Source organism: Gracilinanus agilis, chromosome 2 (assembly GCF_016433145.1).
Source record: "Gracilinanus agilis isolate LMUSP501 chromosome 2, AgileGrace, whole genome shotgun sequence".
NCBI lineage: Eukaryota > Metazoa > Chordata > Mammalia > Didelphimorphia > Didelphidae > Gracilinanus > Gracilinanus agilis.
In genome coordinates, this window is record NC_058131.1 from 670,937,682 (window position 1) to 670,962,525 (window position 24,844).

A 24,844-nucleotide genomic window follows, 5' to 3' on the forward strand; every position below is an offset into this window, starting at 1 on the left:
TTACGGAGAATGGGCGTCTCCTACGCGCCCACCAGCTCCTAAACATCTCAGGGCACACTAAGCCCTCTCCTTTGCTTAGATTCGCGGCTCGACCACCGTTCAGCATCCCAAAGAGTCCCCGGGAAGGTGGCGTGGAATGGTCCGACCCGCCCTCACCCCCGCCCCCACCCCCGTCCCTCCGCCACAGTAGTCTGGTCTACACCCCCCTCTCCGGGATTGGACCGACCGGCTTCAACTCCCCGCGCCGCTTCCCCTCCCCGGTCCTTGACGTCTGACGCTACGCCCAGACTATTCCACTCTCTCAGAAAGACGGGGGAGAGTCACACCCCCGGCTCCAGGGAGGAGCCGCGCATTCAGGTACAGCAGGGTGAGAGCGGCCCTACATTCTTCTACGAGACACAGAGGGGTGCAACGAGCCAGCTCGGAACCGACGGGGCCCAGTCCTGGGCCCGAGCAGCAAGGCCCGCCCCCTCTGCTCCCCTGGGAAGCCGTGGTTCGGCCCGCCTGCCGCGGAGCGATCGCGGGGAGATGGCGGAGCTGCCGCGGCGGAGCCCGGATCCGGGAAAGGTGGGAACCCGGGGGGTCCGGGGACACGGCGGAACCCGGCGACCGCGGAGACACCGCCCCGCCCGCCGGGTGAGCAGCACTCTGGGAAGCGCGCCCCGTGGTTGAGCGTCCTTGGCCCGCCGCCCCTCAGGATCGCGCCCCTTCGTGGGCTGCCGCCCAGGGTCCCCCAGCCCAGTGTCCTCTCACCGTGTCTCCCTCACCCCGTATTTCCCTCGTGTCCCCACACCCAACGACTCCTCACCCATGCCCCCACAGCCAGCGTCTCTCTCACCCTATGTCTGCCCATAGTTCCTCGTCGTGTCCTCACCCAGTGTCCCCACGCCCAGTGTCTCCCTTGTTTCCCTGCCACTGTGTCCCCTTACCCCGCCCCCCCTTCACCCAGTGTCCCCTTTCCAAGTGTCTCCTGGACAGGTGTTCCACAGTGCTCCTCTTGCCCAGTGGCCTAATCTCTATCCCAAGTGCTCCTGTCTCTCTCTGAGCAGTCCCTGCCCCTTTGGCTCCTTGGCACCCAGTGTCCTCCCACCTCATGCCCCACAATGCTCACCCTTTGGTCACCCCAAGTATTCCTCCTTGGTTCCCCAAAGCCCTCCCCGGTCTGGTATGCTCTCCTGGACTTCAGCCCCTTTAGCATCCCCATTCTTAAGCATCTGACCATCCTGGCCCCTTGGCCCAGGCACTGTACCCTGCTCTGTTGTCCCAGCCTCCTGGGTCCTTTTGGGAACAGACTTCCATCTGTTTCTTTCCACATTCCAGGATCACAGGAGTGTTTTCTCTTCAAGCATCCCCTACCCCTCAGTGCCCCCCTCCTGATGGTCATGCCTCCCAAAGAGGTCGCTGCCCCAGTGACTCCTCTGCCTTTCTGAACTCCTCCCCACCACATTTGTGCAGTGACCAGTGTAGGCATGGCCATCCCCCCAGACTTTCTCCATTCCCTTAGGAGGTGAAGGGGACTGTGCCAGAGAACCAGATTAGCATTGATGGCCATGCCTGTTTTTGGCCTTGCTCCACAGGCCCACTAGCCTCTCCTTCTGTCTCTCCTTGTGTTACCTGGCTATGCCCTTTGGTACCTTCCCTGGGTCCTCCACAGGCCGGGGGAGACCAGGGAGCTGGGCCTCACTTTCAGTCTCTCTCTGCATTCTCCTAGGTCCCTCTCATGTGAGCAGCTCTGGGGCTGTGGTTGCCCTTCACTCTTTGCATTGAGTGGTGAAGGTGAGACCCCATTTCCTTCCCCACCCCCAGCACTTGGTGCTTTACCAAATGTTCATTGATGACCGTTAGGCTGCGGTGTTGGGTCTGTTGATCATGTGAATAATGAGCTATGATAAGAGATAGCAGCAATAATGTGATAATGGGAGCCACCTTTTATCTGATTCTGGGCAGCTGCTTCCTGGGCATCCCTTCCTTCCCAGTAAAGAAGGCAGAGCTGTTGCTGACTGCCCATTCTTGGGCTACAGACTCTTGGTAGCCCTGAGCCTAGCTTCAATTCCCCTACTGTCTGGACCAAGTTGCCCTTTCCTCTCCTGACCAGTGGGGCTCTGAGCTGAGCTGATGAAACTGGATCTGGATAGTGCTTAGGGGCCCCTGAGGCAGGGACCTCACACTGTCCTCTTTCCACACAGAAGCTTGTTTTCAGAAGACGAATCATCCACTGAAGCAGGAGGTGAGTTGGGGCCAGGCCAAGGATGGGCTAGAGATACCAGAACAAGGAGAGTCCAACCTTAACCCTTCATTTGTGTTCTGCAGGTGATAGCACCAGAGCCACAGAGCTTAGACTGCCCACTGATGACCGTGTGAGAAGCCCAGCCGGTGCCTGCAGGGAGCATTGGCAAGCCTTGCAGCCCAGAACCATGGGCCAAGGGCCATGGTGACGTGAGGCTAATGGAGCATGCCCGGCCCCCCCCTTGGTCTTTCCTCACCTATACTAAGGGAGCTCTGCTCTACCCCTTCACACCTCCAGAGAGCTGATCTCTGCTTCCTCTTTGAGAGAGCCTCTCTCTTCTGTCTTATCCTATTCCTCAACAGCTCCAGGACCTCCCCAAGAACCTCAGTGCCCTCCTCCCCACTTCCTCCTTCCCACGCCATGCTCCAGCTGTGGAGAGTGGTACGTCCAGCCCGGCAGCTGGAGCTGCATCGTCTGGTGCTGCTGCTTATTGCCTTCAGCTTGGCCTCTATGGCCTTCCTGGCCTACTATGTGTCTACCACCCCCAAGGCCAAGGAGCCCCTCCCCCTGCCCCTGGGTGACTGCAGCAGCAGTGGGGCAGCTGGGCCTGGGCCAGCTCGGCCCCCAGCCCCACCTTGGCCTCCCCGGCCCTCAGAAACAGCTCGCACTGAGCCTGTGGTGCTAGTGTTTGTGGAAAGTGTATACTCACAGCTTGGCCAGGAAATTGTGGCCATCTTGGAATCCAGCCGTTTTCGATATAGCACAGAGCTAGCCCCTGGCCGGGGAGATATGCCCACGTTGACTGAACGTGCCAGGGGTCGATACGCTCTTGTCGTCTATGAGAATCTGCTTAAATACGTCAACCTGGATGCTTGGAGCCGTGAGCTTTTGGACCGATACTGTGTGGAATACGGGGTGGGCATCATTGGCTTTTTCCGTGCCCATGAGCACAGCCTGCTCAGCGCCCAGCTCAAAGGCTTTCCTCTCTTCCTACATTCCAATCTGGGGCTGCGTGACTATCAGGTGAACCCTGCTGCTCCCCTGCTGCACCTCACTCGGCCTAGTCGTTTAGAACCTGGGCCCCTGCCTGGAGAGGACTGGACAGTCTTCCAGTCCAACCACAGTACATACGAGCCAGTGCTGCTGGCCAGCCCTCGCCTGGCTGAAGCCTCTGCCCTGGGCCCGGTCCCCCGCCGTGCCCGCCTGCCCACGGTGGTACAGGACCTGGGGCTACATGATGGCATCCAGCGGGTGCTTTTTGGGCACAGCCTCACCTTCTGGCTTCACAAACTAGTCTTTGTGGATGCTGTCGCCTACCTCACTGGGAAGCGCCTCTGCCTCGCCCTCGACCGCTATATCCTGGTGGACATTGACGATATTTTTGTGGGCAAGGAAGGCACCCGGATGAAGGTGGCCGATGTTGAGGTTAGTTTCTCTTCCCTTTTCGCGCACTACCCCCTTGCTGCTTTAAGATGAATTCTTCTGTCCCGTCCCCTCCCCCATCCCCATTACCTTTCTTGACGTGTTAACCCAGAGTTTTCTGGAAGCTCTGGTTCATTCCCTGCTCGTCCCTGGCCAGGGCAGAACCACTTTGTTCTTCCAGATCCTGTGGAGCTTTTTTTTCTGCTTGCTTTCACCAGGCCTTGCTCACTACACAGAGCAAACTCAGGGCGTTGGTCCCCAACTTTACTTTCAATTTGGGCTTCTCTGGCAAGTTCTACCATACAGGTGAGTTTCATTCCCCAAATTCTCCAGGGCATCCGCTACTGTAGGCTCTTTCCCCCCTCACTGCCTTTCTTTCTGGAATCAAATGAATGTGGCTAGTGTGTGGGGACTGATGATTAACGCTGGTGCTCAGGGCCAAGCTGGCAATAGGAGTTAATAGAAAATTCAACTCAGGTCAGTCAGTAAACATTTTCAAGTACCTACTATATGCCATTCAGCACACATTGTTCTGGGGATGAAGAATATGGGAAATGTGGGTTATGGTTAGTAGGTGCTAAGTATTCAGAACTAGGATTAAAAGGGCCACATTGAATCGGTTAGTCCCCATCTACCACAGCAGAGAGGAGGGTAGGAATGAGGATGGGAAATGAGTAACAGTCACTGCTCATCAGGTGGTTTGTTATAGTAGTCAGTCTGTGGCCACAGGGACAGAGGAGGAGGATGCAGGGGACGACATGCTCCTGAGGCATCGCAAGGAGTTCTGGTGGTTTCCCCATATGTGGAGCCATATGCAGCCACACCTGTTCCACAATCGTTCTGTGCTGGCCGACCAGATGAGACTCAACAAACAGTTTGCTCTGGTGAGAGCCCCTGGGTGCCTTCCACACAGTCCCCTCCCAGCCGTACCTCTCTTCACTTCCTGGGCATTTCCTTAGTGGAACATCCCTCCTCTCCCTCTCCCCACAACCACCCTCCCCTTATTTCTTCCTTGAGGTCGTCTTTTCCCAATTTTTCTTCTGGCATGGTATCCCCATCCCTTCCACCCCTCTACTCCCCAACCTCCCTAGTCCCAGATGAGAGTCTGTGCCATTCCCAGGAGCATGGGATCCCCACGGATCTGGGGTATGCAGTGGCTCCCCACCACTCGGGCGTGTACCCCATCCACACACAGCTCTATGAGGCCTGGAAATCTGTGTGGGGGATCCAGGTGACCAGCACCGAAGAATATCCCCACCTCCGCCCTGCACGCTACCGGAGAGGCTTTATTCACAATGGCATCATGGTGAGGGACCTTCTAACCTAAATCTGAACTAAACCCCATCCATCACCAATGCATCCTCTATATAGGGGCAGCAAAGTAGCTTAGTGGATAGAGAGCTGGTCTGGAGACAAAAGGTCCTGGGTTCAAATTTGATCTCAGAAACTTCCTGGCTCTGTGACCCTGGGCAAGTCGCTTAATCCCAATGCTTAGCCCTTACCACTCTTCTGCCTTAGAACCTGTACTTAGTAATGATTCTAGGACAGAAGGTAAGACTTTTTAAAAATATGAATGCATGTCTGCTTCCCCCTTTCATTTCCATCTCCATGTTCTGCCCAGTTAACCCCAGCCATCCCTATTCCTTCCCTCCCTTCACTAGGTCCTGCCGAGACAGACATGTGGTCTCTTCACTCACACCATCTTCTACAATGAGTATCCTGGTGGCTCTCGAGAGCTAGACCGGAGCATCCGTGGTGGAGAGCTCTTCCTGACTGTTCTGCTTAACCCGGTAGAGGGGGAGAGGCCTGAGCTGATTGGGGTGGGAATAAGGGCTCTCCAAATCTCATGGTCAGGTTTGGGCTGAGCTTCCCCTTATATGACTGGGCGCTCCCCATGCAGATCAGCATCTTCATGACCCATCTATCTAACTATGGGAATGATCGGCTGGGCCTGTACACCTTTGAGAGCCTGGTGCGCTTCCTGCAGTGCTGGACCCGGCTGCGCCTGCAGACTCTGCCCCCGGCCCCCTTGGCGCAGAAGTACTTTGACCTCTTCCCTCAGGAACGCAGCCCGCTCTGGCAGGTCAGCCTGCTTAGGGGGAGCTAAGGTTGGCTAGAAACTTAATGGAAGGAGAGAAGGGGGGGAAGGAAGGTCACGTGAGTCTTGGTCTCTTCCCCTCTTCTCAGAACCCCTGTGATGACAAGAGACACAAAGACATCTGGTCCAAGGAGAAGACGTGTGACCGGCTCCCCAAGTTCCTCATTGTGGGGCCCCAGAAGACGGGTGAGGACAGGCAAGGGACTGGCTTAAGTCACAGCTGTCGGACCCTAGCCCTGTGTCCAGCCTTCCCTGTGTTCCCTTCTAGAGCCTGTCAGCATCTGCTCTCACTCCGTGCTCTCTTCTCCCTTCCCTGGGATTGAGAGAAGGAAAACCAAACCCTAGAGAGAAGCCGTTCCTGCGCTGAACACTCCTCCCCGTCTCTCCTAGGAACCACAGCGGTCCACTTCTTCCTGAGCCTGCACCCCGCTGTGACCAGCAGCTTCCCCAGCTCTAGCACCTTTGAGGAGATCCAGTTCTTCAATGGCCCCAATTACTACAAGGGTATCGATTGGTGAGAGGGGGACCCCCTCGGACCAGTCCTTCATCACAAACCCCTTTCCTTCTCTTGCTTTCCCAGCCATGTCTTAAGTAGGTAGCACAGTAGTGGGCACCCAGTAGGTATTTACAAGCTTGCTGATTGAGCCCCTTCACATCACGTGGCCTCCTCAGTGACCTCCCAGCTTTCTCTACTGTTCTGCTCTTTGACCCTAAGTCTTTGGCCCAGGTACATGGACTTTTTCCCAGTCCCCTCCAATGCAAGCACTGACTTCCTGTTTGAGAAAAGCGCCACCTATTTTGACTCCGAGGTTGTGCCACGTCGAGGAGCGGCCCTTTTGCCCCGTGCTAAGATCATCACAGTACTGACCAATCCCGCTGACCGGGCCTACTCCTGGTACCAGGTAAGTCTGATGGGGCGGCCAGCATCATGGAAGGGAAGTTGTCTTAGAGAGGATGCATATGGGCACAACGTGCGTTTCTGGGGTAAGCGTCACCCCCCGCTCCCTCTTTCCAGCATCAGCGAGCACACGGCGACCCTATGGCCCTGAACCACACCTTCTACCAAGTGATCTCAGCCCCGGCCCAGGCGCCTCCTGCACTGAGGGCCCTGCAGAATCGCTGCCTCATCCCTGGCTACTACTCCACTCATCTGCAGCGCTGGCTCACCTACTACCCCTCTGGGCAGGTAGAGCTCTTCTCCTGTCCTCCCCTGCTCCCAGGCCAGACCGAGGCCTGCACTTCCGTCCCTCTCACTGTGCCCCAGGTGCTGATCGTGGATGGACAGGAGTTACGCACAAACCCAGCAGCTTCCATGGAAAGCATCCAGAAGTTCCTGGGTGTCACCCCTGTTCTCAACTACACAAGAAGCCTCAGGTGGGACGGGTGGGGACAGCTGGGGTGACGTGCTGAGCTTATAGATCTACCTACAAGAAAGAGGATGTGTCTGAAGAGGCTCAGGCAAAGAGGCCCATGTCTGGGAGGGACCATGTCTGGGGCAGCTCTCTAGGGTGGGGAGGGGGAAATGTTTGTGTCTTTGTAGGGGCTGGCATTCCTTCCCTCCAAGTCACCCGTTTGCTTCTCCTGCTAAGCAGGTTTGATGAGGGGAAGGGATTCTGGTGCCAGGGGCTAGAGGGTGGCAAGACACGATGCCTGGGCAAGAGCAAAGGACGGAGGTACCCAGACATGGACCCTGAGGTGAGCGCCTAGAGTAGGAGATCCCCCCTGCAACCATCTCTTAGCTTCCCACCTGTCTCTTAGCATGTCTGACTTTTATCTTTCTTCCCACCCCCATCAGTCCCGCCTTCTTCTGGTTGACTTTTTCCGGGACCACAATTTGGAATTGTCTAAATTGCTGAGTCGGCTCGGGCAGCCACTGCCTTCTTGGCTTCAGGAGGAGCTGCAGCGTTCGGGCCTGGGCTGAGCATCCAGACCCACGGATATCCTACAAGAGGTCCCTTGAGGATAGAAGACCAACAGGGACACCAGGCTAGCTCAGTCACTCCCCCTTCTATCTCAGTGCCGTCAGGCCTGGGTGGGCAAGGAGGAGATAGGAGCCTGGCTTTTTTTTCTACGACTTTTAAGCCCTTATGAAGGGACCCACTCGTGCATCCTTTCTGGGGCCCAAGGCCCAACCTGATCAGGGCCCTTCTGTTTACGGGGAGGAAGGATAACTGCTAGGTGGACAGCTGGGAAGCGATCGCCTCTAATGACTGCCAGCCCACATTCCCAGCAGCACATCTCTACTTTCCTCAGAGGAGGCAGCCTCCGAGATCATGCAGGTTCTCTTGCTTTTATGAACCCTTCAATCAAAGGGGTCACCCTGCAGTCTGGCCTCCCTATGTCATTCACATTGAATGGGGGTGAGGTCAGAGAGCAGCTCCTGGAGCTGAGAATAAGGCTAGGAAGATCCTTAATAAACATCATTATTTTTCTGTCGTCTTGTCCAGCTTGATTTGGGGGCAGGAAGTTAAGGCCTGAGACTCCCTGTTACTACTTCCTGAGGGGATTAGAGTTCTTATCAACCTCACAATTAAAGAATAGAGAGGCCCAGACAGATGAGTAAAAAAGGAGTTTATATATTTATAAATGCCAAATAAATATCAGAGGCTGCCCTGCACCCCCTCCCAAGCAGAGCTGCCTCCTTCCCCCACCCCCAACCCCCAACCAGCCACTGGCTCTCAGGCCTGGAGGCAGCATGTTCCCAGCCTGCCCCACAACCCAAGGCCCAGCCACAAATGTCCTAGGGGTGACCGATGGTCTGGGCTACGAGGGACCCCACCCCCAAGAAAAGCCAAACTGTCCAGCTGGTTAGGGGTTCCCCATCTGTAGGATGGGCTCCAGGAGGGGGAAGGGGAGGCCAGGCTCAAGGGGAGAAGGTGGTCATGTCAAGCGATACACGCTGCCACAGCTCCTTGGTCTGCTTGCTGCGTTTGAGGTTCTGCAGAATGTCGTTGAACTGCATCATGCCCATAGGGGTCAGGCAGAAGGCGCTGCGGGCGCCGCGGATTGTGTTCACAAAGTCGTCGTAGTCGGCGGGGGTCAGGTGGATCAGGCGGTGGTGGATGTACTGAAATGGGGTGGGGTGCAGACATTGAGGCTCAAGGGATGGAGGCCCTGCTCTGCTCCTCTCCACGGAGAGTCCTGTGTGCCCTGTGGCTCTCCCCCTTTGCATCTGTGCTGACCCTTCAATTCCTCCTCCCCGACCCCCTGGGCTTTCACCTGCATGTATGCCTGCTGGCACCGTTGGACCAGCTGGTGGAAGGCTGGGGTGCGCAGGTGGGTATGCGCATGGGCAGGGTTCAGCCGCTGCAGCGTCTCCGTGACGATCTCCTGTAGCACAAATGGGCTCAGCACCCCCTTGGCTGCCCCCATACAGAACTGGTGCACGTAGTTCACTCCTGGGGGGCAGGGGGGAGGGGCATGAGACCAAGGCAGACACCCCTGCCCTGGGGGCCCAGCTGCCACTTCTTAACTCTAGGTCTAACAGCCCCTCTTTGCCCACCCCATAAGCACAGGATTCAATTCTGGCCTATGGCTGTAAAGGCGGTTTGGAGCGAGATAGAGGGGAGGAATGAGAAGAGGTTTAGGAAGAGGTGTTACCCAGCTTAGCCGCTAGTCCCAGCAACCATTTGACATCCTCGGTATAGGGAGGGCTACGAGAGAAGTTGTTGGGGTGATCGTTGTGTGCCCGTCGGCCTAACATCTCCAGTGCCAGCATCCCTAGAGAACATGGGCAGAAGCATAAGAGAAGATGGTGAGCTGGGAATCCGTGCCATGCCCACTAGGAAGGGTACCCCTATCCCATGGGTACAGAGCACATTGGGCAAGGGCGATGAAGAAGAGTGGCAGCTGGGGAAAAGAGCTCTGTGTGTGAAGTGAAAAGGGGGCCAAGGGACATCTGTGGGTCCTGCCATTAATGTATCAGGCGGGTGGGTAGTGCCACATGAAAGTTGGGGGCCCCACAGGAGACAACAAGGTAGGGGGAGAATCTGGGGATCCATCTCACCAACTCTATAGGCAGCGTGCAAGTGATGCAGACTCTGGGTGCCAACAGGCTGGCTGTGCGTCTCCTCCTCCGGAGGGGGGAAACTCCCACTTACCAGGGAGCTCGACTGGGTACTTATGGTGGACATGGAGTTGCCCTGAATGGCAGGATATGAGGAGCTTTGATGGATGCTGCTGGGCGTATGGACATTGTTCACTGCAGGGAGGAAGGAGCAGAGTCGGGCACTCAGAGCCCAGAAGCGCCCCCCTGGCCTCCATGTTCACTCTGCCCCGTGCCCCGGTCCCTCACTCACTGGTAGGTAGTGGGAGCCCTGATTCAGTGTGGTAGGGATGCACCGTTATGGGCGCCATGGAAGGGACGGGGAAGGATACTGCTGTGGCAGCAAGGGAGGACGGTGTCACTGAGTAGGGATACTGAGGCCCCAGGAATGCATGGTGCACACCCTGCAGAAGGAAGATGGGAAAAGCAGGCCGTGTTGGCCCAGTACTCTCACTGTCGTGTCATTTCCCCAGATGCCTAAAGCCCCCTCTTCACAGCTGGAGGTCCCCCCCCACTCCAAAGCCCAAGGAGGGCCTCTTCCCCCAAGACAGCCCTGACCACATTGTTGCTCTTCTATCAGAGTCCCCTCATCATCGCCTCCCAAAGGGCCCCAAGCCTCCTCTCCGCTCCCTTCCCTTCCCTCCCCTTGGTTCTTGTCTCACCTGTGGGTATGCAGAGCTGGGCACAGGAAAAACAGCAGGCCGAGGCATATGGGGCAAGGGGTGACCGGGGTGGGTAAGGTACTGGGGGTTGCAGGGCAGGTGGGGCTGCAGAGTGGTATAGGGGTGCAAGCCAGTGGAGTGGCCATGTCCCAGGCCAGGCCCTGGGTACAAACTGGACCCCACTGAAATGACCGGTACCACTGTAGCTGCTGCCGTCACTGCCGCTGCCGACACTGTGACTGCCTCGGTCCCCGGTCCGCCACGGCCCTCGGGCAGCGCCCGCCCAGCCTCCCCCGATGCCCGGGCCCCACTGGCACTGCAGCCTGTGGCACCCTCACGTGGTGTGGCTGAGCCCCCCACCGTCTGCTCATAAAGCCAGAACCACTGGTGGGCGACTTCGAACAACACTTCAGGGTACACACCCCCACCCTTGGCTGCCTCCTCCACGGCCATGCACGCCTTCTCCAGCATCAGGTTATCCTGGAAGGGCAGAGGCGAAAGGGAGGAGCATCAGCGAAAAGCTTCTGCTGCCCTGCTGGGGCCCAGCCCTGGGGGCAGCTCGAAGCCGGAGCAGACGCTCAGGGAAGAGCTTCCCGCCTGGCAGGAATCTCCCGCCTGGCAGGAATCTCCCACCTGGCAGGAGTCCTCAGGTCGAGGGTCTCGGCCCTGGCTGGGCCACTCACTCCCCAGCTGAATGAGTGGTCGATCCCGTGGCCTTTAGGCACTGGTGTGTGAAGGTGGCTGCACTCCCCCACCCTGCCTATTTCATGGGGCTACTGGGAGAACCGACTGCAAAAATGGAGAAGAAATCTCCTGCAGGAGGGGCACCTGTAGCACCCCCCACCGCTGGACATACATACCTGCTCCTTGCACTGTACCAAAGCTCGCTGGATCTCGTTGGGGTTCAGGGCGTGGGCGTGGGGCAGGCAACTCAAAGCCAACTCGGCCGCTGCCCTCACCATGTTGGAGTCCCGTGCCCGGGAAGCCCGGTCAGCCAGGGAAGCAACTTCCGGGGGTGTGAGATGCCCATCCCAGCACTCCACCAGGATGGTCAGCGCTGCGCTCCCAATCTCCATTGCTTGGCCTATGGGGTGGAGACCAGAATGAAGCGGAGAGGCTGGACACTGTCTCCCCCACCAGAATGGGGATGTCCTCTGCCAGTAAAATCCCTTCCCATCCTTCTGGTTCCCCCGCCAGGGCTGAGACCTCAGTGTCACATTTACCTGTGATCCAGGACACGTGGGAAGAGTAGGTCCGAGAGAGCCAATTGGGTGAGACAAAATTGTGCAGACCCAGAGCATAAAGTCCGATCTCAAAGGCGCAAAGATGCAGATTTCGGTGGGGGCCCTGGTGGCCCCCTGACGAGGATGGGTGGGTAAAGATGGAGGTGCTGCTGTTTCCTCCGGCCTTGATCAACACTGTTTTTGCCAACTCGAAGTAGAAATGCGCAGCTGCCTCTGACGGCTGGTTGGGTACATGGGGGGCATGGCTCTCTGGGCGACGGCCCTTGTACCTGAGGAGCAGCACAGACGGGAAGGACAAGAGAGGCCGGGATCAGAGGAAACAAAAGGCAACATGGATCCGGCCTTGGGACGAAGAGTGTTTCTGCCAAGGAAGATCTAGGCGATCTAGGCCTTCGATGGTGTGAGAATAGAGAAGCAGATGATCTCTAAGAACAGAGCCTGGCACCTGGGGCCAAAGTGAATAAGACCGGCCCTCTCCCACTCACCTGCCAACCTCGGCTGTCTTGGCCCGGGCACCCCCACTTGCACTGGCACGGCGGCTGCCACTGGAGGAGGAGGAGCCCAGAGAGTCGGAGGATGAGCTGCTGATGCTGTCGCTGTCCTGACCCCGGCCCCAGGAGGTGGGGGCCCAGCCCCCCCGCAGTGGCCTTCGGCTCAGGGTTGGGGAGCTGTCCGATGTCGTCTCGGGGGCACTGCTGTCAATGCTGGCCATGCCTAATCCCCCAGACAGCAGTCAGTCCCCAGCCAGTGGGGAAGAAGGGAGAACCCAATGGATGGGAACTCCCAGATCTGACCCCTGGGTGGGTGCTGAAACCCTACAACTCAGTCTGGGACCCATCTCAGTCTAGGGACCTACTTTGGGGAATGGTGAATGTCCCCCAGTGTCCCACCCCAGGAAAAGCCCTCAGTTCAGGACAAGCCCCTTCTCCCTGCCACGCCCAACCCCTGGGGTCCCTTGTACCTGTGTGTTTCTTCTTGGGACGTCCTGGGGACCCCCAGCCCCGCCCATTGTAGCCTCCTCGGCTGCCAAGTGCCAAGCGACTTGGAACCTTCCCCTCTGGTTTGGGGGCCACGGCAGTCTCAGGTGGGGGGCCCTCACAAGGGGAACGCGGGGAACTCTCTAGGCAAGGGAGCAATAAATTATCAGAAAGAGCCAAGGGGAAGAAAAGCTGAGTTGGGCTTTATGCCACTGATGACCACCCCTGCCCAGGTCCCCCACCTCTCACCAGCCACAGTCTTCTCTGTGAAGCCCTCAGCTGGGTCGGGGTTGACCCCAGCCACAGCCCCGGGCTGGGCACCCCCTGCCGAGCCTGGAGGCAGTGGCTGCAGGGCTCCCCCTGCTGCGGGGGCCCCATGCTTAGACGGGGACCTCTGGCTTGATGTAGCCGGGCGACTGGATGAGTAGAAAGAACTCAGGGTCTGCGGCTTATGTGTCTGACTCTCCCGGTCCAGGAGCTTGTCCAAGATCTAGGGAAGAAAGGCAGTGAAAGGGTCTTCCCCAAACCTTCAGCCTGCCGTTCCACATTCTCCTCTCCCACTCCAAAAAGCTCAAGACAGCTTCTAATTCATCAATCCGCACCTGCTCCCTGTAAAGCACTTGTGCTCAGGGCTTAGAAGCCAGAAGAAGGGACTCGCTCACAGTCTCAGCACTGGTGGATGTCAGGGGCAGTACCAAAACCCAGGCATTCCTAGGGTAGAGACCCACGCTCTCGGGAATACATAGCAGGCCAGACTAGTAATGGAGGGAAATCAGGAAAAACCTCATGGAAATAGCACCTGGGCTGAACTTGGATGAACATGAAGGACTCTGGAGGGGAAGGAGAGGTGGAGGGAGTGCATTCCAGGAAGCCATCTACAACGATTACATCAGAAGGTGCTTAGGTCAGGCTCAGATTCGGACATTTTGATACCCAGCCCCTTTAACACTAGGCAGGCACAGGGCTGGGCACAAAAGAAGTCTCAACAGAGGTGGTGAATGACTGGATTATTTCCCTCTCCCCTTGCCAACACCATGGGTGAATCCAACTTTCCTCTTGTCCCTGCAATGTCTACTCTTCTCCCTACCTGCCTCCTCTAGCCGAGGTCTCAGACCTGGGGACCTCTTGGAGAGCAGAGGGAGGAGGTGGTTAGCTCTCACTCCGTGCCTCTCGGGCCCAGTGCCCCTGCCCATCTGGCCCCTCACCTTCTTAAGCTTGGCCTGGTCATCCTTGTAGGTGATCATCAGTGCCAGAGCCAGGTCCCCCTTCTCTCGGCGTGTGCCTTCACACAGGAGAGGGTGCTCGGCTTCACTCACGGTTGTCTTCATGCCTAGGAGGACAGGCAGGGCTACATGACAGGGCTGTGACAGCAGACACACCAAAGCCCTCCCAGTTGCTTGCTCTTTTGTCTTGACTCCCAAAAGCCCAAGGGAATGTCCTTTCAGGACAGGGAAGAGGCCAGGCAGGACAATGAGATTCAACCAAGTTCCGAGGGATGGCATGAGGAACTGAAGACTGTTTTCCTTTCATCCTTTGCAAGGACAAGAGGCCATCGACCCCTGTTCTAGCCACATGAAGTCTTAAAACACTGCCTTGCTTTTGAGGTCTTTTATTCTGGGCCCAGGGCATCCCACCACCCTTGCTCATCTCCTCCCTTTTCTAGGAATATGTCTTGTGCTCCTTGGAACCTTTGGTCCCTCCCTTCTCTAGTCGTCTTCTCTACTCAGCCTCCTTCAAGGCCTGGCTCACATCTCACCTCTCCTCGAAGCCACCTCATGTGGTGGACAGTGCACTAAGCCTGGCCCTTGTTCTCAGTTTTTCATCTCTAGAGTGGGGCCAGCAACACTCAGACTACCTACCTCACAGAGATGCTGTGATCCAGGACTGTGTAAACCTTAAAATACAATTAAGATGTGCACTATTCTGTCTACATACTCTAGGCCAAGGCTGCACCTCCCTCATCTCCTAGATCAAGGGTCGGCAACATATGGCTCTTTCTGCAGGAGCCATAAAGTCCATTTTTTTTCAGGCGCTGTTACAGGAGTGGCACTGTGAGCACTGTACGGCTCTCATGGCCAAAAAAGTTGCAGACCCATCCTAGGTCATCAAGATCATCTGAGCTGAATTATACAAGGTCTTACATTCTCTGGTTGTTTCGTGTGGACATGTCTGGTCCCTAAAGTGTAAACTATTTGGGGGAATATGCTATGTTTCATACTTTTGGATTAGCCAGAACACAGAGAAGATCTTAGCCTGGGCCAGTTCATGAACTTTAAAAAAAAAAAAAAAAGGATAATGACATTTTCTTATTATTGGTTTCTTTTGGATTTGATTCATTCAAAGATACTAGTTCTGAGAGGGGTCCCTAGATTACCAGAGGGCCATTTCATAAAAGAGGTAAAGCCCTGAAGCCAGGCTGGATACCCACATGTCCAATAGTCACTGACTGACCCAGACTTACCCAGGGCAGCAACAGCCGCTTCAAACCCTAGCTCTTCATCTCCAGGCATTTCATTGTTCCAGTTTCGGCTTGGAGGTCGGGAACCTGTGGGAGAAACGACTGTGGGGAGGGTGAGGGGAGAAACAGTAGAAGGAAACACGAGTCAGGAAGACACGAGGGCAAGGAAAAAGGACAGTGAGATCTTTGCCCAGCTGCTCGACCCTCGCTCCCTTTATGTACCTGGGGTGCAGAGCACATCAAAGATGAAGCTGGCCAAGATGAGGGGCAGCACAGGCCGGTAATCACACAGGGTCCCCTCCCTGAGTTCCTCTGCCCGGCATCGCATGGTGCTCATCTCATTCACACCCAGAGGGATCTTCTTCAACAAAGCAGCCACCTCTGATTCCTGGTAGGCCAGCTTCACCTGGGAGATGAGAAATGAGGTGAACACCTTCCTGGAGGCTCCTCACCAAAACTAGCATATCATGGTCTTCCTTCCAAGGCCTTAGCAAAAACTGACAAGTTTTGAAGGGGATGAAACAGCTCTGACCTCCAAGGCCTTTGTAGAAGCTGGAGGCCGCTGCAGCTCCAAGGCAAACATGCCAATGCGGAAGGCCAGGTTGTGATGCTCTGGTCGCTCACCCAACACAGTCAGAAGAAAGGCTGCCTTGGTCAAAGTGTTGGTAGCCACCCAAGTTTGGCGACTTGTGGATACTTTGTTCTTCTTACCCTAAAAGTTGAGTCAAAATGAGATGATCATGTCTGACTCATTTGATTCAAGGGAACATGGGGGTGTGAGAGGGAAGAGTATGCTACCTTGGCAGGAGGTGGTTCCACCTTGAGGTCAGGCGGGTTGGCCAAAAGGTCCTGAGCAAGCTCCACAGTAAGTCGAGAGGCCTCACTGCTATAGCCATGGGCATGTAGTGCCTCAGCACAGGCAAAAAGGACCTAGACGAAGAAGGACATGGGATGGTGGAAGTGTGAGAAAAAGAGACCCAGTTTCCATTAACTTTCTAAGGCCAAGGAGGCTGGAGTGCAGAATATCAGTCAGAGAACCAAGAATGTGAGGTTCAAATTCTGACTGCCAATGACTACTTGGGCAAACCTCTCAACTTCCCTGTGTTTCAGTTTCCTCATCTATAAAACAATGGGGTTAGACTAGATAGAGGCTCTCTGAAGTCCCTTTCAGCTCTGAGTCTACAACCCTATCATTTGCAAAATGGAGAGAAAATGTTCACTTCCTATTAGTGTTATAGTGGGACAAGGACCTTTGTAAAGCACCTCAGAAACTCAAGCATGCATATTCTGAACATCTCACACACACACAAAGAAACCCCAAAACTTCCTCCACCTCCCTTGTTCTTGCCGTACCTCCATCCGGCTCTCCTGTTTCAGTGGCTTGAGTCCAGCAAACAGGTCCTGTTCCTCCCCAGCACCCACCTCGGGCTTCTCTTCCTCACCTCCGGTCCCATCCTGGGCATTCAGGTAATACACCTGGTAGTCATCATCCTCTTCCCCAGCTCCAGGGGCCATGTCTTTGGGTTTAGGGGGGCATCCACCACTCTCATCTGTGGATGGGAGGTCATCCTGGGTAGTTCCTTCCCCAGGGAGCAGGCCTGGTAGGCTGGAGGGGGCAACTGGGGGCTCAGGCCCCTCTGAGAAGTAAACACCACCATCTTCTTCATAGGCATCAGGAGGTTCAGAGTGGAAGGTGGGGGGACTAAGAGGGGTAGTGGGGGGAAGTCCATGGGGTGGGCTTTCAGGAAAGCCCCCAAAGGTGCTGGCCTCTGCCCCCAGAGCCAGGCTGCTCCCATCATCCAAGCTCATCTCTGCCAGGTCAGGTTCCAGGGAGCTGTCTTCACTGCTCAGCCGACGTTTGCCCCCGCCACTCACTGGGCCTTTGCCACCACACCCTCCACCCTGGAGCTTTGCCTTGCCTCCACCTAGACCCTGCTTGTGTGAAGACTTATCTCCTCCCTCAGCTGAAGGGCGGCGGGGGCCACGTTGGGATTGGGGAACCCCCTCACCTGACCCCTTGCGCTTGGCCCCTGGCTCTTTAGGTCTAACTGAAGGGTCTGGTGGGGGTGGCCGGGGCTGGTCCCCAGCTTCATCAGGGCCCCCAGAGCGGGGAGGGCCAGACCGAGGTGGAAGGGTTCGTGCCCAGCAGAGAGCCAGTTTTCGGTCAGAGCCACTGTAGGTAACGCCAGGGAGTGGGTAGGCCTCTTCCCAGCTGAAATCACAGGCCTCCACAGCAGGGCGGAAACCTGGGAATAGCCGCTCCAAGGCTTTCTTGTGCTGACCCCGCTTGACATTCTCAATCACCTTCAGGTGCCACTGGCGCAGCTGGGCACACAGGTCCCGGCGACTGTGGGGACAGAGGCAACAGGATGCTGGGAGCAGCCCCACCCCGCCATCAAGTGAGGAGAAGAAAGAAGGAGACACAGAGAAAAGTTGTGGGAGAGGGAGGCAGCACAAAAAGCCCGTGGTTCCCAAAGCCACAACAGTCTTCCAACCAGCAGGAGAGAATATAGGTGCTAAAGCAGAGAAAATCTGGGAATGAGCAAGGCAACCAAGGTCAAACAGGGGGATTCCTATACTCCTAAGTACAAGGTAGTAGTATTCCCTACCACCCAGGACCTTCCTTCTGGGCCTAGATTCTAGGTGTCTGGGTGTGGTTACTGGCAAATAGCCTATGTACTCAAGTTAAATGAGGATTTTGTGGGGTATCTTATGTAGAGGTACCAGTAAGAGAGAGCTGACTCACCGCTGTGGGCTAATTGAGGGGTCCAGCACAGCCAACCTCCACAGAGTGACCATCTCATCACACATGCTTGCGCACGCATGGGCGGCCACCTCTGTCTGCCCATTACTTCGGCCTGTATGTCCACTGGCACTGCTGTGGGAAGCTGATGTTCGCACACTGTACCACCAGCCTGTGATCTGAGGTGGGAAAGGCAGGGGAGGAGGGGGAGGGGGAAGAGTTGGTTTGCTACCAGGGGCCTGAGGGAGTGAGCAAAACCCTGACCCCCGCCCTGGGGAGGATGCTCTGCCTCCAGCCTGAGATCTCTAAATGAAGAGCGGAGTGTTACTGAGCTCTAAAAAATGACCGAAGAGATGGTTTCAGAGAAACCTGGGAGACTAGTATGATCTGATGCAAAGTGAAGTGAGCAGAACCAGGAGAACAATGTACACAGTTACAGCCATATTGCAACGAGAATCAACTGTGAAAGACTTAGGAACTCTGATCAACACAATGACCAACCACAATTCCAAAGGACTCATGTTGAAACATGCTAACCACCTCCAGTTAGAGGAGAGAGGGACTCAGTGTAGATCGAAGCATACGTTCTTTTCCTTCTTTCTTTCGTTTCGTTTCTTTTCTTTTTATTTTGAACATGGCTAATGCAGGAATTGTTTTGGATGACTATACAGATTGGTAATGGGCTTTGTTTTTCTTTCCTTCTCAATGAATGGGGGAGGGAGAGAATTTGGAACTGAAAATAAAATGACATTGGAAAAACAGTGAATAGTGGCATTAGAAAAACTAGAAAAATTTAGGGCCCCATTTCAGAAGAACCCCAACAAGGAGGGAGCCACAGATCATCTTTATCTCCATCGCCTACCTGGGCCTGGGAGATGCCAGGACTGGGAGGAAGAGAGGGCCAGGGTTACCTGCTCATAGGTGAGACACTGGTCCGTAAGGATCTCCAACAGCGGAGCGGCATTGCTATCTCTCCTTTTGAACATTTCACGCACAATACTCAGCAGGTTCCAGACACCTTCAGGTTCCCGCCCCCGAAGAGGACGCAGGAGACAAGCCCATTCAGCAGCTGCTGGGGGCTCCGTTGATGACAAATACATTGAGTTTACATCACTGCAGAAGGAGAAAGGGAGCAGAAGGGAACCAGAAGAGGCTGAGTTGTGGGTCAGAGGAAGTACAAAGTGAAAGGTTTATGACCCTATAGGGTCCTGGACGAAGGAATGTGGTGGTCAAGGAGAATGAACTTGGGTCCTTAGAAAGAATAACCCCACATTCTACCTATTTTATAAATTAAGCTGTGAAGATGAAGGGAAAACAACTAGAGCAGGGGGTGGGGCTAGAAAGCACCTGCTATGTTCTAGGCTCTGTGCTAAGCACTTTACAAATATCTCATTTCATTTTTACAACAATGATATTTAGGTGCTTTTATTATCCCCATTTTATAGGAAACTGAGGCAGACAAGAAGTTAAGTGACTTGTCCACAGTCCTACGGTTAATGTCTGAGATAGGATTTGAATTCAGATCTTCCTGACTCCAGGCCCAGCGCTCTATCCCACCAAAAAGTTATAGGGACCCTGCAAATGTAAAGATTATCACTACCCCAAAACCTATCACTTGAGTAAAAAAAGGTGGATAGGCCAGGCATCAGAAGGGCACAAATCTGGTAAATGGTCTTAACGCAGGACCCACAGAAGCTCACCTCCCTCCACTTTAACCCCAACCCAACAGTCCGTTGCACTTTTTAGCCAGAGGACAAGGGTTACCTGAAGACGACTGGGGAGGGGCCACAGAATTTGTGCAGGGTCTTTTTAATGTTCTCACTGAGCGTAGACTCATCTAGGTACCAGGTACTCTGGTCAGAAGCTGAAGGACCTGCAGTGGGGTCTAGGGACAAAAGGTCATAGCTAAGACACTGGTCCAAAAGGATCTCAATTGGGGTGTGGTGTGGCATGGCTACTGCATGTATAGTACTCAGCAGGCGGACTCCAGGTCAATCTACAAATGTGGGCATTGGGCCCCACCCCACTCCATCCCCCAACCCCATCTCCTTCTGTCTGCCCTTTTTACTGCATGACTTCACTCACCTGGGGCCCCACACACAGTATTGATGGCAGTAGACTGGGAGGACAGGAGCTCATCCAGGAGGCGCTGGGCTGTGGGAAGGATCTTGGGGTAGAAGGGGCAGGGACAGAGAGAAGTGATGGTGAGCCTACAAAAGCATGGACCAGATAAATATCCTAGGCAGTGAGGATCTCAAGGCTGGGGAAGAGCCACCGACCTGCTGAGGGAGCTCGCTGATGAGATATTGAGCAAACTTCTGGAGCTGATCCCTCTGGAGCCGAGACAAAGATTCTGAGACAGGAGCCCGAAGGCAGACTGCTGAAGCCTGCACAGAAGACACAAGACCCATTGGGAGAAAGCAGTAAGAGTTCTGTGAGGTCAAAATAGAGACGGTCTAGGCCAGTAATTCCCAAAGTGGGCGCCACCACCCCCAGGTGGGTGCTGCAGCAATCCAGGGGGGCAGTGATGGCCACAGGTGCATTTATCTTTCCTATTAATTGCTATTAGAATTTTTAAAAATTAATTTCCAGGGGGCTAAGTAATATTTTTTCTGGAAAGGGGGAAGTAGGCCAAAAAAGTTTGAGAACCACTGGTCTAGGCTTAAGGGCTATTTCCTGAAGGTACCAGCTAGAGAAGGTAAAATGAGTGAGTTGGGGTTGAGGGTGGGAAGGGGGTCAAAGAGAAGGTCCTAAGAGGGAGTGGGGGGAGGGGGCAGTTGGAGAGGGCTCTCACGTTGTGAATCCGGAAAAGGCAAAGTGCCACTACATGGGTGCACCACTTGGCACCAGCCCCACAGGTGCAGCTGCAGGAGGTGACCCGGCATCGGTCGAACATCACGGCCACATTGTATGCACCCTTAGGGGGAACCATCTGAGGGGGCACCACTGTGGCACTCAGGTGAAACCCTGCCAGGACAAGGAGGGAGGGGAGCAAGAGTTACAGGGAGGGCAGTTGGGCCATGGCTTCCCAGCCCTGCCCCCCCAAAATCCAACACTTGTCCATACCTATTTGTAGCGGGTCCTTCACAGCCCTCATTCGGAACAGCTGTTCCCCACGCTGGAATTCATCCGCACTGCCATTAGCCAGGCACGAATAGAGCCTAAGAGGAGGGGGAGGGACACACAGATACTACTCAACAGGATCCCCCATAACAGAGCCCAGCAAACACAACCCCAGATATGGCATCTTTTTGGCACTGGGAATAGGCTTCAGATGGCCATGTGCAGCCCTCTAGGCCCTTTGGTTCTGTCCCCTGTCAGTACCGTATGTCCTCTTCATTCTCAGGGAAGCTCCAGAAGGCAATTCGGAGTTGTAGCTGCTCAGGCACTGGGGGGTAAACTTTCTCCACCACTTCAAATGGGATGTGGAATGCCACCTGCTTTGCCGACAGCTCCACCAAGGGGATCACCAGGCCATCTGCCAAGAGTGGGTGGAGGAGGGAAGGACTATGAACATTCTCATCCATTTTCGGGCACAGCACTAACTCATGTCCTGACCCTCCTCTCCTAACTCTACCTTTGGGAAATGTCTGTGATTGCCCCTATGGAAAAAGAGAGGAAGAGATCTGGGTGTGTCTCATAAAGAAAGCAGATAAAATCTTACAGGTTATGTTGTCTCAAAGACTTGTTCACCCAAGGGAGAAAAGAATTCCCACCCAATATTTCTTCATCCCCTTTACAATGGGGGACACACCAGGTCTTCCCTGGACATCTCAAGCCCAGGGAAGTCTTCTTTCAATGATCCTCCTCACATAAATTCGCAATTACTGCAACCTGTAAAAATTTGGTTATGCCTGTTGAGATTACAACGCTACTCCTTAGTCTAGGTTTTCCATTTCTTAGTATTTGTTTTCTGACCCTCCCTCCCAAAGATGCCTGTTAGAAAAGAACAGCCCAAAGGGAAAGTTCTGGAAGGGTTGAAGCAGCCTAGAGGGAATGGACTGCTTTTTGGTAGAACTGAGTGAGTCTCTCTGCCCACCATACATCAGAGCAAAGAAAACAACAGGTCACCCCAGGGGAAGTCAAGGAAGAGTAACCTCTGTTGTCAGGGCCAGAATTCCTTGAGTTGGGGGAGGGAAAGGTCCAGATGAATCCTCATTCCACATTCACCAAAGGCAAAAGCTAGGCAAAGGCATAATGCTGCAGGTTCTATTTTTGGCCATATTTCAGTAAGTCTGCAGTCCTTTCCCTTAATCCTGGGGCTGTAACATTAACCTTTCTGTCTTTACTCAGGCCCCTACCCAAGAGGGCCTCATGGCCTGGACTTTGGTCCACTAGGGGGAAGTGGAGGGTGTGGCAAAACTGCATTATAAGGGATGGAGAGGTGTCAAGAAGGAGGAATAGTTGGCCACACAGGGGGCCCCAGAAGGGTTTTCAAAAGTCTATGCACACAGCCATGTGCTGTTTCTCCTAAGCTAAAGTTGGATCATTACTGTGCCTAGAGATGACATGAGTAGATTATTTTCTGTTCCAGGGGAGCATGCCAAAAATCTCTACTGGGAGGCTGTTTTGTTAATGTCCCATTTTCCAAGAGAGTTATCAAGGAAACAATAGCTACCAATTGATTGCAAAGAAAGAAATAATCCAGTTTTGGTAGGCACCTACAAATTAAAAAAAAAAAAAAAATGGCCTGGGGAGAGGGCAGACAAAGGGGTCACTGGATCACAGACTTAGAACTGAAAAAGACCTTAAAAGTCATCTGGTCCAATTGCCTCCTTATACAGATGAGGAAATGAAGTCCAGGACCATTAAAGGATTTGCCTAAGAAGCTGAAACAAGGCCCAAATCCAGCTTTTCCCACTCTTTCCAGGGTACCACAGCAGTGACAGGAATCTCAAAACTCAAATCTGGGACTAAGGAGAAAGGATTTGAAATTTTCATATCAATGAAAGCATAAATCTGAGAGTTGGTAAAGGATGGTGTGGGAAAGAATCCAAGTAGGATTAGATGGATAATAATAAAATAGAGTGGATTGTATTCCATATTAATAAAGCAATTTATTGCTTTAATCACGGGTTATGATTAAGAACTAAATAATTATACACTTAGATAAACCGAAATACAGAAAAGTGAACACAATGTTGTGAATTATTTCATTTTTTAAAAGGCAATAAGGAATTGTATTAAGTTACAAAAATGTTCATATCCTATATATCCCATATTATTAGCATTATGTTTATATCCAAAAAGTACTGGTGCTGGGAATAAGGGGAAAGGAGAAAATGTTGGAAAGGAAGGCCTATCTATAAAAAAATGGCCAAAACATCAAGAAATAAATTAAACTGTAGGTTGTTTTGGGATTTTTTTGGGGGGTGGGGTGAATATATAATAGCATATCAATGTAATGAAGCATTATTGCACTATAGAAATAAAAACATGAGGAATTCAAAGGAATATGGAAAAGACATTTGAAGATTGTGAAGAAAGCAAACTTCTGAAATAAATACAACTATGTTAAAGAACATGAAAATATACAAAATCCAAAATACATTAGGAAATCTTGCTAAAGTTAATGTTAAGTTTTTGTTTCTTTAAACAAACAGTAAACAAAACAAGTTGCACATAAAAACATACCGGTTTGTTTCTACTTTCTTTTGTTATTGTTCATGTATTGGAATGCTTATAGAAAGCACATAAAGAAAATAAATCTAAGAGGTGTTTTTGGAAAACATGGTTCAATGGAAACAAGAAGAAAACAATCATAACCAGATCCTACTTCTCAATTGCCCAGTATGGAGGTTCTTGGAACAGATTCTTTCCAGGCCCATTGGATATACCTTGAGGGAGCAGGGATTTTGAGATTTGTGTGAGATCTGGTCAAACTCACAATGTTGAAAAGGAGTCCTACCCAACCACGCCCAAATCACTTAAGAGTGTTCCTGACAATTTCTGAAAGTTCCAAAATCATCTAAGAGAAAAAGACTGGAAAGGTGTCTCAGGGGAAACAGATTTGTTTCCGATTCTGTAAGAGATTCTACCACGAATTAGGTGTGTGTACCCCACCCCCAAGCAATTAAACACTCTTCCTCTCCAGACCCTAAACAAGTAGAACCTCAGGATCTATTATCCTGGTCTTAGTCCTAGACCTCAATTCTATATGGGCTGACACCTCTAAAGACAGCAGTCTCCACCTTCCTAAAACAAGGCTGGAGTCTTAGTCAAAGTGACTGATCACTTCCCTCTTGTATCCCATTCCTCATCCCCCTCCCCCACAAGGCCAGGAGTAACACTCATTCTCCACTCTACCAGGTTCGAGTCCCCCCCCCCACCCTTTGGAATTGAGGTTCCAGAAATACCATGTCCAGGAGCCACAGGTCAGGGCTCTAACACAAAGTCCCCTGGGCCATTCCCCTTCCTATCAGAGCCCTCCCTCTTTGATGTCTGTTTTTTCATCTCCCAGCCCACTGACTGCGACCTCGACCTCAGATCCGGCTGTCACCTTAGCCTCCTCTCCCCAGTTCTCTTTCCAGGGGTCCCCTCTTATTCTGACACCACCTTTCTCCCTTGCCCCAATTCTGTTCTTCCCCAACGGGACTCGGTGTGTGACTGAGGGTCCCCCCCAGGGCCCCAGGACAAAAGCCCATCGACTTGATCGCGCTCCCAGTCTACACTATCGGAGCGCTGGAGTTCGGGACGTGAGTACACGGGCCCCCGGCGTGGCGTGTTCCCTGCCTGATCCCCCGCGTTCCAGGGCCCGCTCCCAAGAGAGGGGGCCGGGGGCCAGCGACGCGTGCGTGCGTGGCCGCCTTGCCTGCCTGCCTGCCTGCCTGCCTGCCTGCCGAGCGAGCGAACAAAGTGTCCCGGACTGGGCTCGGCCAAAGCTGCCCGCCCGACCGCCCTGCCATACGTGCGCGCGCCGTCGGCGTCCCCGGCTCACCTCGGCTGCGGCCCCCGCCGCCCCCGCCGCC

The 24,844-nt window shown here is 53.9% G+C and overlaps 2 protein-coding genes across 2 annotated transcripts; one reads left to right on the forward strand and one right to left on the reverse strand.

Annotated features, from left to right (window-relative positions):
• The first annotated feature begins 567 nt into the window (after positions 1-567).
• On the forward strand, positions 568-8,181 carry NDST2 (N-deacetylase and N-sulfotransferase 2). Its single transcript, XM_044659070.1, has 16 exons — positions 568-636; positions 1,712-1,776; positions 2,187-2,227; positions 2,311-3,652; positions 3,868-3,955; positions 4,379-4,533; positions 4,770-4,955; positions 5,311-5,439; positions 5,550-5,732; positions 5,837-5,933; positions 6,138-6,261; positions 6,475-6,649; positions 6,763-6,933; positions 7,012-7,121; positions 7,340-7,442; positions 7,543-8,181. Exons 4-16 carry the CDS (start codon positions 2,453-2,455, stop codon positions 7,666-7,668), a joined length of 2,847 nt encoding a protein of 948 aa, XP_044515005.1. The 5' UTR covers positions 568-636; positions 1,712-1,776; positions 2,187-2,227; positions 2,311-2,452; the 3' UTR covers positions 7,669-8,181.
• A 122-nt stretch (positions 8,182-8,303) lies between these two features.
• Positions 8,304-21,403, reverse strand: ZSWIM8 (zinc finger SWIM-type containing 8). Its single transcript, XM_044660243.1, has 25 exons — positions 21,201-21,403; positions 20,943-21,037; positions 20,671-20,843; positions 20,156-20,263; positions 19,962-20,043; positions 19,641-19,761; positions 18,788-18,989; positions 17,880-18,055; positions 16,487-17,480; positions 15,932-16,063; positions 15,666-15,845; positions 15,356-15,539; positions 15,137-15,220; positions 13,881-14,005; positions 12,925-13,165; positions 12,660-12,818; positions 12,184-12,412; positions 11,678-11,967; positions 11,315-11,538; positions 10,455-10,934; positions 10,046-10,196; positions 9,754-9,948; positions 9,348-9,467; positions 8,967-9,145; positions 8,304-8,814 (listed from the first exon to the last, which is right to left on the reverse strand). The coding sequence occupies exons 1-25, from the start codon at positions 21,401-21,403 to the stop codon at positions 8,611-8,613; spliced, it is 5,331 nt and encodes a 1,776-aa protein (XP_044516178.1). The 3' UTR covers positions 8,304-8,610.
• Positions 21,404-24,844: the final 3,441 nt, after the last annotated feature.